The sequence below is a fragment of the Muscardinus avellanarius genome, assembly GCF_963383645.1.
Source record: "Muscardinus avellanarius genome assembly, chromosome: 3".
Taxonomy (NCBI): domain Eukaryota; kingdom Metazoa; phylum Chordata; class Mammalia; order Rodentia; family Gliridae; genus Muscardinus; species Muscardinus avellanarius.
In genome coordinates, this window is record NC_137788.1 from 44,614,707 (window position 1) to 44,632,243 (window position 17,537).

Sequence of the window (17,537 nt, forward strand, 5' to 3'; positions counted from 1 at the left end):
TTATCTGCTACCAAGCTAAATAATTTTTGAGCCCTACTTTTAATTTTTCTAATGAGCCATTATTATATTTTGAAAATTATATTAGCCATGGTGCCTCTTTATAGAATTTTAAGCTGCCAAATTAAGTCTGATCATTTCTCATTTCCGTAGTTTACCCTTGCCCACTGTTCAGTGTCAGATTTCGGAAGCCATTGTTTGGAGAGACTGGGCATACCATCATGAATCTTCTTGCAGTAAGTTGGGAATTTTCATTTCTTTTTCTTACTGGAGTGTATGGGAAAAGAAAGAGAAGGGTTTTGTTCTTTTATTAGTAGTCGTGCTCTTGCTGCTTCAGGCAGGTGAAGGTTTATACTTGAAGAGAACAAATGTCTATTCATTAAAAAATATATATGGAGCTTTGTAGTGAAGTAGTATAGGATTCTAGCCCCTGATTCAACACTTAATGTATTAAAGTAACCTTGCAGGATAATTGTGAAAAATAGAGGTAATGTATAAATAAGGCACCTAGCATTAATTTTAAGACCGGCATCCCCTATGTCTATATAACTTATTATTCAGCCAACAATTAGTTCTAGAGGTTATACTCAAATGCCTCAAGCCAGTAAGGCTTCCAAGATGGATTTGTATATGGTCTGGGATTTAAGCTTCATTCTTTTTCTGCCTGCTGGGCTCTCTTATGTCTCTCTACACATATATAAGCTCTGATTCTTTTGAACAAAATATTGGTTGGCTTGGGTCAACTAAGGTTTCTGCCGCATGTGTGCAAAAACTTAAGTTCATTCTTGGGTATTTGGAGTGTTTATGAAGCTCCATGTGGCTTTCTCACCTCCCCAAACTGACTTACCTACGTATAAACAACCTGCCCCAATCGGGTTGACCATCTCAAATTAACAGAGGTCCTTCCTTTTTTCTCATTCCTGAGATTATCAGTTCTTGATAATGCTCTAAAACAATTAAACTCCCTCAAAGAAGCAAAGCAAACCTACTGTGGGGGCACATGCCTGTAATCTCCGTACTTGGAAGGCTGAGACCGCAAGGTCACAAGTTTGAGGCCCACCCCAGCAACTTAGGGAGACCCTCAGCAACTTAGACATTGTTTCAAAATAAAAAATAAAACACCTCTGAGAGGTAGCTCAGAGGTAGAACAACCTGCCTCCACCTCCCAGTGTTGGAGTCAGCGCGTATGCCACACTCCCTGGCTTGCTCTTGCTCATTTTGCTCAGTCACACTGATATGGGGCGAGTGTGTGTTTCTCTACAAAAGCTCATTGAGTGCCTGAGGTGGTCCAGGCATTAGGGATCTAACGAAAACAGAACAGAACAAAACTACCGGGCATTGTGGTGCAGACATGTACTCCCAGCACTTGGGAGGCTGAGACAGGAGGGTCGCAGGCTCTCAGCCGCCTCAGCTACTTAGTGAGGCCTTCTGCAGCTTAGTGAGGTCCTGTTTCAAAATAAAACATACAGTAAGGATAGTGGTGTAGCTCAGAGGTAGAAGGTTCAATCCCCAGTACCACAAAAAGAGAGAAAAAAAGAAAAACAACGGGAATTTCCTACTCTCTTAGAGCTTACCTAATAAAGTGTAGACAGAAAGTTAACTAATAAATATAGAAAATGTTAAGTGGTGATAAAGCAGAGTAAGCATTCAGGTATTTATTTGTGTATAAGGGGTAGAGGACAATATTTGGCTTACTTCTTGTAAGAGTCTACAGTCTAATTAGGGAGCTGGAATACATATTATAGTTCTTCCATTATACATTTTTTTTAAAAAAGATCTTTCAGTATTGGCATTTGTCCCAGTTTTGCTAACTTTATTACTGTAAATCAAATCTTATCATTGGTGAATTATTTATTCTACTTCTTCAATCTGCTTTTTCCTAGGACTTCAGAAATTACCAGTATACCTTGCCAGTAGTTCAAGGTTTGGTGGTTGATATGGAAGTTCGGAAAACAAGCATCAAAATTCCCAGCAACAGATACAATGAGGTAAGATTTACCACGAAGTCGAATTTTTTATAGTTGAAAAATATGAGTCAAAATTAAAAATGCGCCGGGCATGGTGGCACACACTTGTAATCCCCGCGCTTGGGAGGCTGAGACAGGAGGATCACACGGGTTCGAAGCCAGCCTCAGCTACTTAGTGAGGCTCTCAGCAACTTAGTGAGACCCTGTTTCCAAAAAATAAATAAAAATGGTCTGGGAGTATAGCCCAGAGGTAGAAAGCCTCTGGGTTCCACCCCCAGTACCACCAAAAAAAAAAAAAAGATTAAAAATTTATGCTTATAGCTGGGCGTGGTGGCGCATGCTTACAATCCCCACGCTTGGGAGGTGGAGACAGGAGGATCGCTCAGGTTTGAAGCCAGCCTCGCTGGCTACACTCCCAGACCTATTTTGTATTTTAGTTGGAAACATGGTCTCTTAAGCCAGGGAGGCTGCCTTCGAACCTGTGTGATCCTCCTGTCTCCGCCTCCCAAGCATAGGGATTACAAGCATGCGCCACCACGTCCGGCTATTAACTCTTTTTTTTTTTTTTTGAAACAGGGTCTCACTAAGTTGCAGAGGGCCTCACTAAGTGGCTGAGGCTGGTCATGAACTTATGATCCTCCTGTTTCAGCATCCCAAGTACTGGGATTACAAGCGTGTGCCACCATGCCTGGCATTCATTTTATATTTTTTATCTGAACTCTGCTGTTTCAGTTTGGATATGCTAGTTCAGAAACCTTTGTTCAAAAAGAGTATATTTCTTGTCATTTATTATATTCTCAGTGAAGTAATTGGTTATTTTTCTTACTTTTCTTACCTGATATACATTCAGTAGAAGCCATACTTTGGTTTTTAATCTTTTCGAGGGTTATGATAGGCAGTGCATACTCTAAATGTTGGATGCTGGCAGTGAGCCATAGTTCCTGGTTAGCCTTTTAATCATGAGAGTAAACAACCAGTGTTCTATAGTATATTGTGTTGTTGGCATTTTCCACATTCAGATATTCAATGAATTACGTGAGATATTTCATACTTTATTAGAAAATTGGTTTTGCCAGGTGAGGTGACACATGCTTGTAATCCCAGCATTTAAGAGGCTGAGACAGGAGGATTCAGGTTCGCAGACCACCTCAGCTACTTAGTGAGGCCCTGTTTCAAAATAAAGAATAAAAAATAGGTCTGGGGGGTATAGCTTGGAGGTAGAATGCCCCTGGGTTTCATCCCCAGTACTGCCAAAAAAAAAAAAAAAAATAGGTTTTGTAGCGGGGTAATTCCAGTACTTTGGAGGCTGAGACAGGAGGATAGCCAGTTCATAGCCAGCCTTAGCAACTTAGTGAGGCCCTCTGCAACTTAGTGAGAGAGATCTTGTTTAAAAAGCAACGAGGTAGAATGCTCCTGGATTCAATCCCAGTCTCCCCCCCCACACACACACACAGTGCCCCCCTCCACCAGAGTGATGAAGACTCTGGAATTGTTTTATATTTTATTTTTTGTGGTACTGGGGATAGAACCTGGGAGCATTCTACCTCCAAGCTACACCCCCAGCCCCTATTTCTTTCTTTATCTCTTTCTTTCTTTCTTTCTTTCTTTCTTTCTTTCTTTTTTTTTTTTTTTTTTTTTTTTTTGGTGATACTGGGAATGGAACCCTTCTACCTACGGGCTACACTCCCAGACCTTTTTTTAATTTTGGAAACAGGGTCTCTGAAGCCAGCAAGGCTGGCTTCGAACTTACGGGATCCTCCTGTCTCCGTCCTCCCAAGCATGGGGATTACAAGTGTCTGCCACTATGCCCGGCTTCTTATTCTTTATTTTGAAACAGATCTCACTGAGTTGCAAATTATCTGAGGCTGTCTGCGAACCACAAGCCTCCTGTCTCAGCCTCCCAAATGTGGGGATTACAAGCATGCGCCACCACACCTGCCTCTGGAAATTGTTTTATTTATTTATTTATTTATTTATTTATTTATTTAGTGGTACTGGGGATGAAACCCAGGGGCATTGTACCTCTGAGTTATACCCCCAGCCCTATTTTTTATTCTTTATTTTGAAACAGGGTCTCACTAAGATGCAGAGGACAGCTGAGGCTGTCCAGGAACCGAGATCCTCCAGTCAGCCTCCCGAATGCTGGGATTACAAGCATGTGCCACCATGCCCAGGTTGGAAATTGTTTTAGATAGAAAATATTGAAACTTAACTGAAAAGCAAGGCATGGTGGAACAAGCCTGTAATCCCAGTACTTGGGAGGTTAAGACAAGAGGATTGCAGGTTTGCAACTAGCTGCAGCAACTTTGTGAGACCCTGTTTCAAAATAAAGAATAAAACTAGGTGTGGTGGTGCATGCCTGTAATCACGGTACATGAGAGGCTGAGATAGGATTACAGATTCTCAACCAGCCTCAGCTACTTAATGAGGCCATCCACAACTTAGTGAGACCCTGTTTCAAAATAAATAATATACAGTAGGGCTGGGGGTGTCGCTTTTGAAGGTAGAATGCCCCTTGGTGCAATCCCCAGTTCAGCAAATAAATAAATAAATAAATAAATAAATAAATAAATAAATAGCTGGAGGTATTTAATGTAAGAAATGAAAGTACTGTCAAGGATGGGTGCAGCATCTATTATGAATCTGCATAGGCTTTATTACACATTTATGAGGTTATTGGACTATAGGCCACCAACATTTAGCTTACCCTCTGCTCAAAATGAAAATGAGGGAATCAAGTTGTGTTGGTGTGATATAATGCAAGACTTGGTGGAATCATACATTGTTACAGTCTTGTATCTTCCCTAATTCAGGCTAAAAGTTAGGCTGAATGGTCTCTTGAAATTCCTACTCTGATTTTAAAATAGTTTTGGTTTATTTTAATTCAAAAATATTCATATTCTTCAGAAAAGTGTGAAATTACAAAAGCATAATCTCAAAGGTTTGTTGTCACACTAGTCAGAACAGATGGTGCAGGAATCTGTTTGAGGAATGCTTGATTTTCTGTCCTTCAAGGAGTAAGTTTCTGGCTGGGGGTGGTGGCAGATGTTTGTAAGGAGGATCACAGGTTCAAGGCCAGTCTTAGCAACTTAGTGAAATCCTCTGCAACTTATGAGACCCTATTTCAAAATAAAAAGTAAAAAAATAGGACTGAGGGTATAGGTAGAATGGTAGTTTGTAGGTAGAATGGCCTTGGGTTCAACCTCCAGTGCCACAAAAATAAATAAATTAATTAACAAACAAAAAACAAGGAATATGTTTCTTTGTCTCTTTGAAGGAATGAAAGGAGTTGGTCACAGGTGCTTTGAAAATAGTGTAGATGGGAGGTGATATTCTATTGATTATTGATATAGCTATTCCTAGCTTATACATAAAAGCTAGTATCTAATTGTAGGTATAAGTTCAAATAAAAGGATCAATAAGGAGCCCATCTCATAGTATCTCCACTGGTCACAGAAGGAGACCCCTTGCTGAACTTTGCCTGCCCACAGTGAGACTTTCTTCTTTCGATGCCTACGTGCCTGTTAATAGGAGTGAACAGCCGGGCGTGGTGGCGCACGCTTGTAATCCCCGCACTTGGGAGGCTGAGACAGGAGGATCGCACAGGTTCGAAGCCAGTGTCAGCTACTTAGTGAGGCTCTCAGCAACTCAGTGAGACCCTGTTTCCAAATAAAATATAAAATGGGTCTGGAAGTATAGCCCGGAAGTAGAAAGCCTCTGGGTTCCACCCCCAGTACCACAAAAAACAAACAAACAAAAAAAAAAATAGGAGTGAACAGTGGTGCTAGGACACTGAGTCTCTAGCCAAACTCTCCTAGCTTTCTTTGTCTACCAGTGCTCACAGTCTTGCTGCCACTTTTCACCTTGAGACCATCCTCTTTAATCTCATTATTGTATGTCAAGATGCCCAAGAAGCCCTAGACCTCTTTACATCCCTCCCCTCTCACCATTTAATTTCTATCTCTGGGCATCCCACTTTCTGACCCCATTTTTTGCTCATTTTGGAGAACCCCAGGGCTGAGTCCTTGTAAGTCTTATTTGTCCATTTCCTTGGTGATCTAGTCCTATGGATTTTTTTATTTCTTTATTTATTTTGCAGCACTGGGGATGGAACCCAGGGGCATTCTACCTTCGAGCTACATCCCCAGCCCTATTTTTTATTCTTTATTTTGAAACAGGGTCTCACTGAGTTGCAAAGGGTCTCACTAAAAGTACCTGAGGCTGTCCATGAACCTCGATCCTCCTGTCTCAGCCTCCCAAATGCTGGGATTACACCATGCCTGGCAGGTCCTATGGATTTAAATATAATTACTCTGCTGATGTCTTCCAAATGTTTTCTTTATGCCTGAATCTCTCCCCTGATTTGTAGACTGAATTTTCAATTTGAACCTCTACAACTTTTTTCAAAACATGGTCTTGCATCTTGGCTTATCTAAATTAATGCAGTAAAATTAATGGCAGTTTCACCTTCTTTCCAATTACCCAGGCCCAAGTTTGGTTGTTTTGTTTTTGTGGTACTGGGGATGGAACCCTTCTACCTCCAGGCTACATTCCCAGACCTATTTTATATTTTATTTGGAAACAGGCTCTCTTAAGCCAGAGAGGCTGGCTTCGAACCTGCGCAATCCTCCTGTCTGCCTCCCAAGCGCTGGGATTACAAACATGTGCCACCACGCCCGGCTAGGCCCAAGATTTTGGAAATCCTTTCTTTTATACCCTTATGGATAACCCAGACTAGTAGGAAGTTCTGCTAGTTCTACTTCTGCTAACATCTAACTGCCTCTCAGTCCTTGGACCAATCTAGTCTCTGACTTGGATTTTTGCAGTACTCTCACATCTGATTTTCCTGCTGGCACATGTGCCCCTGTTAATCTGTTCTTGGTATAGCAGCCCAAGTAATCCCATTTAAACTAAGTGATATATTGCCAGACATGGTGGTGCATGCTTGTAATCCCAGCATTCGGGAGGCTGAGACAGGAGGATTGTGGTTCCGGGACAGCTTCAGCTACTTAGCGAGACCCTGTTTCAAAATAAAGAATAAAAAAATAGGGCTGGGGTGTAGCTCAGAGGTAGAATGCTCCTGTGTTCCCTCCCCAGTACTGCAAAACAAAACAAACAAAAAAACAAACAAAAATACCTTAAATTATATAGCCAGGTGTGGTGGTATATGTGTGTAATTCCAGTACTTTGGAAGCTGAGACAGGAAGATCACAGGTTCGCAGACAGACTCAGCAATTTAGTGAGGTCCTCTGCAACTTAGTGAGACCCTGCTTAAAAAGAGGTGTACACTACTAGCTCTATTTTTTATTCTTTATTTTGAAACAGGGTTTCACTAAGTTGTAGAAGGCCTTACTAAGTAGCTGAGGCTGTCTGTGAACCATGATCCTCCTGTCTCAACCTTCCAAGTATTGGGATTACAAGCTTGCGCCACCACTCCTGGCCCATTTGTATTTCTTAACCCATTATGACATCTCTCACTTCATTTCCTGTACCCTTTTCTTTTCAGTCAATCTGCCTCAGCCACACTGTCCTTCTTAATGCACCTTTAAAATGCAAGGTGTGCTACTGTACTGCTGCTCTAGGACATTGCGCCATCTATCTCAAATGCCTAGGGGGGTCTTCCTTAGGTAACCCTAGGGCTTTCTCTTTTTTTCAGTAAGGCTTTCCTTGTCTATCCTATTTGAAATTGAATCCAGAAGTACTCTTAAGTCCTTACGTGCTTTATTTTCTTCATAGCACTTTCATTGTGTAATGAGTTATGTATTTTGCTTATTTTGTTTATTGGATTTTGTATCCTTCCCCTATACAGATAAGAATATAAGCTCTGGGCAAGGATTTATTTGTTCATTACTGAATAAACTACACATTAAGTAGGGCCTGGTACTAGATGCTCAATAAGCATTTTTTAAATGGATGAGTATTAATAAGCATTCTATAATTGAATGAGCAAAGGCTCATAATTGATGTTATATGTACTCATAGTATTGGAAGGTGGAATGTAACCTCTGGACACTAGTGAATTCTAGCCAACTGCAAGGGTGAATCTTTACATTTAAAAAAAAAATAGCTCTAAGGAAGGCTTTCCTCTGCCTGTTCCATCATTGTTCAGCTCCATGTTTTTCAGTTCTATTTCTGTTTCTTCACTCCTGCTGTTCCTTTTATTGAGAATGTTCTTTTCTGTACCTGAGTAACCTTTAGGAAACTTCTCTAGTATTCTCTATCCCATACATAGACAGTTTCACTTTCTCTCCTCTGTTTTCCCACTGTTTTTTTTTTTTTTTTTTTTTTTTTCAGTACTGGGGATGGAACCCAGGGGCATTCTACCTCCGAGCCATACCCTCAGCCCTATTTTTTATTTTTTTTACTCTTCATTTTGAAACAGTCTCACTGAGTTGCAAAGGGCCTCACTAAGTAGTAGCTGATGCTGTCCATGAACTGCGATTCTCCTGTCTCAGCTTCCCAAATGTTGGAATTTCAAGCGTGCACCACTACACCCAGCTCCCAACTATTTTTTATTCATGTAACATGCATTGCTAGTGAGTATTGCTAGACATCTATTGCTGTGGAAAAAGATATGTGAGAATAACAGCTTAAAGGGGGAAAGATTTATTTTGGCTATTGGTTTAGTCCAAGGTCAGCTGGCTGGGTTGCCTTGAGCATGAGGTGAGGACGAGTGTCATGGTGGGGAGAGTGTCAGAGCAAAGCCGCTCACCTCATGGCAGCTGGGAAGCAGAGAGAGAGGCTACTTCCTAATGCTGCCCCTGAAAACCTACTCCTTTCTTTCTTCTTTTTTTTTTCTTTTTTTTTAGGTCTGGGGGTGGAATCCAGGGGCATTCGACCTCTGAGGTACACCCCCTGCCCAATTTTTTATTCTTTATTTTGAAACAGGGTGTCACTAAGTTGCGGAGGTTACTAAGTAGCTGAGACAGTCTGTGAACCACCACCGTCCTCCTGTCTCAGCCTCCTGAATGCTGGGATTTCAAGCATGCGCCACCACAACCTACTAAAACCTACTCCTTTCAACTAGGTCCCACCTCCCAATTTCTACCACCCACCTGTGGTCCATTAAGCTATGACTTGTCAGTGGATCAGTCTACTGATGAGGTCAGAGCCTTCAGGATCCAGTCACTCCCCAAAGCCTACTGCCAAACACTGCTGCCTTGAGGATCAAGCTTCAGCATGTGAGCCCTGGAGACCTCCCAGATCCATATTGTAATAGATACGAATCCCTTCCTGTTTACAAATGTGAGCCCCCTGACGCCAGAGAAGACATATTTCCCTTATTCTTATATCCTTGGTGCTGTTTTTCACTTTCATAGATTTTTCACATGTCTACAGTAGATCTTCCTACCTAAAGCCCTTGATGATTGCTTGATAGATTATGAAATTGAATTATAGCCAGGCATGGTGGTGCATGCTTGTGCTCCCAGTACTTGGGAGGCTGAGACAGGAGGATTGCAAAGGTTCGAAGCCAGCCTCAGCTGCTTGGTGAGGCTCTCAGCAATTTAGTGAGAATCTATTTCCAAATAAAATAGAAAATAGGTCTGGGAGTGTAGCCCAAAGGTAGAAAGCCTCTGGGTTCCATCCCCAGCACCAAAAAAAAAAAAAGAAAAAAGAAAAAATTGAGTCATTTAAAAAAACTTACTTTATTAGATACTAATTTCTGTGGCATTGATTTACAAGTGAACCAAGTATTTCCTTCCTTCCTTTCTGTGTGTGTGTGTGTGTGTGCGCGCGCGCGCTTCTGGAGATTGAACCCAAGAGCATTCTACCTCTGAGCTATACCTCTAGCCCTTTTTATTATTATTACTTTTATTATTATTATTATTTTATTTTGAAACAGGGCTTTTCTAAGTTACTGAGGCTGTTCATTACCTGGGATCCTCCTGTTTCAGCCTCCCACCTACTAGGATTACAGGTGTGTCTGATTACACCTGAACAAACCAAGTATTTTCTAAAAAATCATGCTTACGTTTGTTCTCAATATAATTCCATGAATAAGACAAACTTTCCAAATCTCTATTTGCATCATCTACTAATTAATATATTCAGCAAATATGTATTGACCACCTGCATGAGCAAGGCCCTGTGCTAAGCTAACATCATTGAAATTATTCCTCAAGGCCCTGTTTAAACTTTTTCTCCACAGATCCTTTTCAGTTCAAATCAAAAGGTTAAATATGGCCAGGCGTGGGGGCGCACGCTTGTAATCCCCGCGCTTGGGAGGCAGAGACAGGAGGAACGAGCAGGTTCGAAGCCAGCCGTGCTGGCTTAAGAGACCCTGTTTCCAAATAAAAATAACATAAAATAGGTCTGGGAGTGTAGCCCGCAGGTAGAGGGGTTTCCAGGAACCCTAGTACCACCAAAAAACAAACAAACAAAACAAAAACAAACAAAAGGGTTAACCATGCTCTTAACATGGGATCCAGAGAGGAAATGGTAGTATATGATATATTAATTCAGAGAAAGATTATAAATATTGTCACCTCCCCTCCCCTTCCTCGTTGGCTCTTGTGATTTTCTTGCTCTGAGGGTGGGAAACCCAGGGAAATAAAGCTCATGTGCTGTTTCACTTGAGGTGTTAAATGACTCTTTAGAGATAATACCCTTGTAGGATTTAGGTCAGCTAGCTCAGCATTTGGCTCATGGTCGGTGTCCTCCTTAAATAGTAGCTACTTTGCCCATATTGTTGTCACAGCAGTTATTTCTTTTTCATCAGCATGTCATTCTCGTTAATTAGTGAGCTCTTAGGAAAGATCCCAAGTCCCATCATCTCATAAGAGGTACTGAATTGATTGAGTTACTTACTGATGATTTTAAAATTGCTTTAAGTTTCAATAGAGTGGAACAGGCAAGCATGCAGCTTTCAGTTAACACTTAACAGTGTGTATGTTCAGTGCTGTTGTAAGCACTTTATAAGTATTAATTTATTATACTTTTCACAACTCTCTGAGATTATTCCACTCTACAGAGGAGGAAACTGGGTGGGGCCAGAAAGGTCAAATAAGTTGACCTAGGGCACATAGCTAGCTAGTTATAAGCAAAGCCAGGATTCAGATACAGACAATCTGAGCCGGGCGTGGTGGCGCACGCTTGTAATCCCTGCACTTGGGAGGCTGAGACAGGAGGATCACACAGGTTCGAAGCCAGCCTCAGCTACTTAGCGAGGCCCTCCGCAACTCAGTGAGAGCCGGTTTCAAAATAAAGAATAAAAAATAGGGCAGGGGGTATAGCTCGGAGGTTGAATGCCTCTGGGTTCCATCCCCAGACAGACCCGCAAAAAAAAAAAAAAAAAAAAAAAAAATACAATTAGACCTTGAATTATTATGAAGATAGTGTTAGATATGAGATATCCTAGAATTTTTTTTTCCCCTGGTATTGAGGATAGAACTCAGGAGTGTTCTACCTTCAAACTATACCCCCAGCCCTATTTTTTATTCTTTATTTTGAAACAGGGTCTCACTAAGTAGCTGAGGCTGTCTGTGAATTGCAGTTTTCCTGTCTCAGCTTCCCAAATGCTGTGATTACAAGCATGTGCCTCCATGCCTGGCTTATCCTAGAAAATTTTGTGTGTGGGGGGGGGGGGTACTGGGGGTGGAACCCAGGGACCTTCTACCTTGGGCTACACTCCCAGACCTATTTTATACTTTATTTGGAAATAGGGTCTCACTAAGTTGCTGAGAGCCTCACTAAGTAGCTAAGGCTGGCTTTGAACCTGCGCAATCCTTCTGTCTCAGCCTCCACTTACTGGGATTACAAGGGTGCGCCACCATGCCTGGCTTCTTATCCTAAAATTTTAATTGATAGAGCAGAGAAATAGTTGGCTGGGCATGGTGGCACACACTTCTAATCCCAGTACTTGGGAAGCTGAGACAGGAGAATTGCAAGGTTGCGACCAGCCTCAGCTACTTAATGAGAACCTCTGTAACTTAGTGAGACCCTATTTCAAAAATAAAGAATAAAATACAGAGCTGGGGGTATAATTTGGTGGTAGAATGCCCCTGAATTCAAATCCTCAGTACTGAAAAAAAAAAGAAAGAAAGAAAGAAATAGTGCAACTAACATTGATAGTCAGATATTTATATTATCATGTGACAAATATAAATTTATTTTGTGGTTAGTAAGTCCTTTTAGATATCTGGGAAACTCTCCTCTTATAAGTGAGCATTATTTTAAAAGAAAGAAAATATGTTTATGCATCTATAAAGGAATATAAAGTTTGTCTGTCTCACTGAACTTGAAATTAACATCCAGGAAATGATTTCCTTCAAGGACAGCTGATTTATTCTGAATTGAGAATGTTTCTTAGTCTGCTTAATGTAGACACAATTAGAGACCACTTTAGTCTAATGATTTGGAAGAAATGATGGCTGTAGCATTCTATAAAATTGTTATATGTAATCTCTGTTTCTTTCATGTGTTACAAATGTAAATTGCAAATGAGAATCTAAATTAGTCTCTCAATTGACTTTGCTTAGCAGAAATCTTGTAGCTGACTCATCCTTTTGCAGAAGAATTATTTATTTATTCATTTATTATTATTATTTTTGGTGGTACTGGGGGTGGAACACACAGGCTTTCTACCTCCGGGCTATACTCCCAGACCTTTTTTATATTTTATTTGGAAACAGGGTCTCACTAAGTTGCTGAAAGCCTCATTAAGTAGCTGAGGCTAGCTTTGAACCTGTGCGATCCTCCTGTCTCAGCCTCCCAAGCCATCACGCCCGGCTGCAGAAGAATTATTTAAAACTTACCTCTGAATTGAGCTCAGCAATCCATGCCTGTGATCCCAGTACTTGGGATTCAAGGCTAACCTCAATAACTTAGTGATACCCTCAGCAACTTAGAGAGACCCTGTTTAAAAAAAAAAAAACAGGGATAGGGTGAAGCTCTGAGATAGAATACCCTTGGGTTCAATTCCCAGTACCAAAAATTAAATAAATAAATGAATAGTAACCCTTGAATCTGGTGTAGTGATATATGCCTATAACACCAGGGATTCAACTCAGGAGGTAGAGGCAGAACAATTGCACATTTGAGACCAATCTGTGCAATTTAGTGAGACCCTGTGTCAAAATAAAATATAAAAGGGTTGGGAATATAGCGCAGTGGTAGAGCGCCTCTGGGCTTGATCACCAGTATAGCAGTAAATGAGAGAATGAATGAATGTAACCTTTGAAAAATCCTGATAGAAGTGGTTTGAACTGTGAGGTTGATAAAGGTCACTCTGAGTGTTATTCAGTTACAGTTTAAATGTCTCTGTTGAGAGAGTAATATATTAAAATGTTAACTTTGTAAAAATTACAAATAAAACAAAGCCAGGAGATGATAACTTAAGAGTTGTATTGATATAATACCTAGGAATAAATTTAACCGAAGAGGTAAAAGACTGAACGCTTAAAAAACATTGTGAAAGAAGTTGAAGAAAACCTAAATAGATGGGAAGACTTTCTCTGTTCATGGATTAGAAGACTTAATATTGATAAAATGCTAATATTGATAAGATCTACAGATTCCATGTAAGCTCTATCAAAATTTCAATAGATTTTTTTTCAGAAATGGAAAAGCTAGTACTCATTCATCTGGAATTACAAAGGGGCCCTGAATTCAAGAATGTTCTTGAAAAAGAATCAAGGTGGAAGATTAGCACTTCCTAATTTAGAATTTACTACAAGGCCATCTAAGCAAAACTGTCATATTAGCATGAAATAATAGAACTTAGAATCCAGAAATAAATCCATCTATTTAAACCCAATAGATTCCAGTAAGGGTCTCACAACCATTCAATGGCAAAAGAATAATTTTTTTTCAATAAGTGGTACTACAACTAGATTTCCACATGTAAAAAGTAGTTGTACCCCTACATCACATGATATATAAAATTTAGCTCAGAATGGACCAGAAAACTAAATATAAGAGCTAAAACAAGAAAGCCATATAAAGAAAACATAGAGTAATTCTTTATGACATTGGATTTGGCCTTAGGTATGACTCCAAAGGCATAAGCAACCAAGGAAACATAGATAAGATGGGATCAGTAACACATGCTATAATCCCAGTAAGCGGGAGGCTGGGACAGGAGCATCACAGGGTCCAGGCCAGCAGCATGTGGTAATTGTTTCAAAATTAAAATTAAAATAGGGTTGGTGGTGTAGCTTAGAGGAAGAATGTCTCTGTATTCAATCCCCAGTACCACAAAAGAAAAACAAATTGTCATCTTAAATCTTTTGATAAGAACAAAGCAAAATGTTTATAACTTATTTCATTAAATATCTCAAACATACATTAGTAAAATTAAGAAATGTTGGATTTCATAGATTTGTAGACGATAGCCTCATACCTTTGATGCTGAAAAAGAATACCACTTGAGCTGGGCGTGATGGTGCACGCTTGTAATCCCAGTATTCGGGAGGCTGAGACCAGAGGACCATGGTTCGCAGACAGCCTCAGCTACTTAGTGAGGCCCTCTGCAACTCAGTAAGACCCTGTTTCAAAATAAAGAATAAAAAAAATTGGGCAGGAGGTGTAGCTCGGAGGTCAAATGCCTCTGGGTTCCATCCCAGACCCGCCCAAAAAAAAAAAAAAAAGAATAGCACTTAAACATGGAACACTTTTGGGGACTTAGAATTTCAGGATATAGATCCTAGAGAATCCAGTTAGTTGCAGGAGGAAACTGCTACAATTAGATAAATTATTTTTTGTTATTGAGATCAGTGCATCAATACAAACAATATGAGTGCAAAGTATGTTTTGTGCACAGGTTATAGTACAAATCACTTATAAGCTCTATAGGGAACTTTTGTATATGCTTATTTAATTTATTTTTTAACTAATGGTGACTATTTTTTTGCTTTGTTCTCATTATTTGGTAGCCCCTGTGTCAGTTTAATAAGTATTAATAATGTGTTAGTTTTGCCTTTGAGAAGGTGGAGTTGCACCATGTCAGTCAGAAAGATGCCCATTCTTGGGAGAATAAGGTATAAGGTTAACCCTCTTCTTTGATTGCAGATGATGAAAGCCATGAACAAGTCTAATGAGCATGTCCTAGCAGGAGGTGCCTGTTTCAATGAAAAGGCAGACTCTCACCTTGTATGTGTACAGAATGATGATGGAAACTATCAGACACAGGCGATCAGTATTCACAATCAGCCCAGGAAAGGTGAGTGTTGAAGCTGGTTGAGATTTTGATAGTAAAAGATTATTTTGGACTTGGAACATTGGTTATCTCAGCTCAATAGCACTTTTTTTTTTTTTTTTTTTTTTTTTTTTTTTTTACTGGAGCTGGAACCCAGGGGAATTCTACCTCTGAGCTACACCCCTAGCCCTATTTTTTATTCTTTATTTTGAAGCAAGGTCTCACTGTGTTGCAAATGGCCTCACTAAGTAGCTGAGGCTGTTTGTGAACTGCCATCCTCCTGTCTAAGCCTCCCAAATGCTGGGATTACAAGCATGTGCCACCATGCCTGGCTAGTACTTACTTTTTGGATAGGTGACCACAAACAAATTAGTTAGCCTTTCCAACCACGTTTTCTATGATTACATTTCCTCCCCAAGTAGGCAAGCTCAAAGTTGCAAATGAGATCTCTGTTGTTGGGAGAAATGTGTTAGAAGTCCTAGCTGAGGCTATTGACAGGGCCAGCCCTCATGTGTGAAGATGTGAGACTAGACCCATTAGTGACAGTATGCTAGGTATATTTGGAGTTTGTTGGTTGATCATACCCAAAAAATGTAACACATTGGCAGGATTCTGAAAAAAGGAACCTAGGTTCAGTGCTACTAAGAATGTGGTTTTTCACTCAGGAGATCACTAGAAATGAAGAATCTCCTAATCAGATTGATCTACTCATCAGAATCTTAACAAGATCACCAAGCGTTTCAAAGGCACCTTATAGTTTGAGAAGCCTTGCTCAAGGTAGTGTTACCCAAGGTGTCAGGTTCTGTGGTTAAAAAAAATTCACAAAAATGTATAAAAGTCTTGCTTAATAAATAAAACCCTGTGTTGAACAAGTTTGTACATGTTTCTTTACCATAGGACTTTTTGGACCCTTTAACAAGCACTGAATATTCTGATTTTTCCAGAGGGGCATACATAGTGTCTAGCTCCCAAATTTATTTGGCCATAAATATTTTCCTCAGAATAACGCTGTATTTAAGTGCTTTGTGAAACACTTCTCTAGTAGGCATAGTAGACCTCTAATAGATCACTGTCTTCAGTAAATATTTTAAAATAAGTTGTTCACTAAAGGCATAAATGCTATTTAGTATATGTATATTCAGTTATAATAAATGAAATAAAGCACTTGGTGATAAGTTTGTACTACTCCCTATTAGTCAGATTGTATTGAGAATATTCAAGTAAGTTCTGGATATCATTTATGTATGTATATTGTTAAAACTAGATGGTGTCTAGAGGCCTGTGAGGAATTAGAACCTTAGTCAAAGGAGATGTTGTTGTTGTTGAACTAGGGATATAACCCAGGGCCTTGCGCGACCGCTGCAGGTGCTCTGCCACCGAGCTACACCCCCATCCCTTCATTATTGAATGAGGTATCAGTGTTTAACCTGGGAAAGAATTTATTGTAAGAAGATAGCCGGGCGTGGTGGCGCACGCTTGTAATCCCCGCTCTTGGGAGGTGGAGACAGGAGGATCGCGCTGGTTCGGAGCCAGCCTCACTGGCTTAAGAGACCCTGTTTCAAAAAAAAATATATATATATATATGTATGTATGTATGTCTGGGAGTGTAGCCCGGAGGTAGAAGAGCTTCCAGGAACCCCAGTTTCAAAAAAAAAGAAGATAAAAATATTTCTAGGGCTTTTATTTTAAGGGCTTTTATTATGTGCAAATGATTCAGTTTATTCTCTGTCTACAAAAGTTTATTACCAGCACCAGTGGGTGAAAGGCTACAGGAGCCAGATTTGGACTCAGTTGGAGAGCATGCTGTGTGTGTAACCCCTAGAATTGAGTTGTCCAAGAGGAGAATGGGTTGCCTTGTGCTCTTGTGGGCTCCTTGTCACAGGATATCTGACAAAGCTGAATGACCACCTGTTAAAGATATCGTAGGAGCTGGGTGTGGTGGAAGACTGAGACAGGAGATTGCCTTTTTGAGGACAGCCCCAGCAAGTAGTGAGACTCTCAGCACCCGAAAGGAGAGACCCTGTTTCAAATTAAAAAATAAAATTTTTAGGGTGGGGTGTAGGTTGGAATGTAGAATTTACTTGGGGTAAAATTTAGGGCTGGGGTGTAGGTTGGAATGTAGAATGTACCTGGGTTCAAACCCCAGTACCACATTAAAAAAAAAAAAAAAAGATTTTGTAGGAATGGGTAGGAGGTTATATTAGCCCAGACCAGTTTAAGATGGGTAGTAATAGTGAAATTTTTAGAAAGCTAAATATAATTGCTTATCTTTTCTTTTATGAAAAGATAGTGGTAGTAGAAGTTTGTCTTTTTTTTTTTTTTTTTGGTGGTACTGGGGTTTCTGGAAGCCCTTCTACCTTCGGGCTACACTCCTAGACCTATTTTATATTTTTGAAACAGGGTCTCTTAGGCCAGCACAGCTGGCTTCGAATCTGCCT

At 40.2% G+C, this 17,537-nt stretch overlaps 1 protein-coding gene across 1 annotated transcript in view; it reads left to right on the plus strand.

Moving 5' to 3' along the window:
• The window catches only part of ZFYVE9 (zinc finger FYVE-type containing 9), a gene marked incomplete at both ends in the record, with an annotated part of 66,824 nt that overhangs the window by 34,033 nt on the left and 15,254 nt on the right, over positions 1 to 17,537 (plus strand). Inside the window, 3 exons of the mRNA XM_080692245.1 lie at positions 151 to 233; positions 1,881 to 1,985; positions 14,973 to 15,123. Coding sequence (XP_080548371.1) covers positions 151 to 233; positions 1,881 to 1,985; positions 14,973 to 15,123 — 339 coding nt within the window. The remainder of the gene's footprint in view (positions 1 to 150; positions 234 to 1,880; positions 1,986 to 14,972; positions 15,124 to 17,537) is intronic.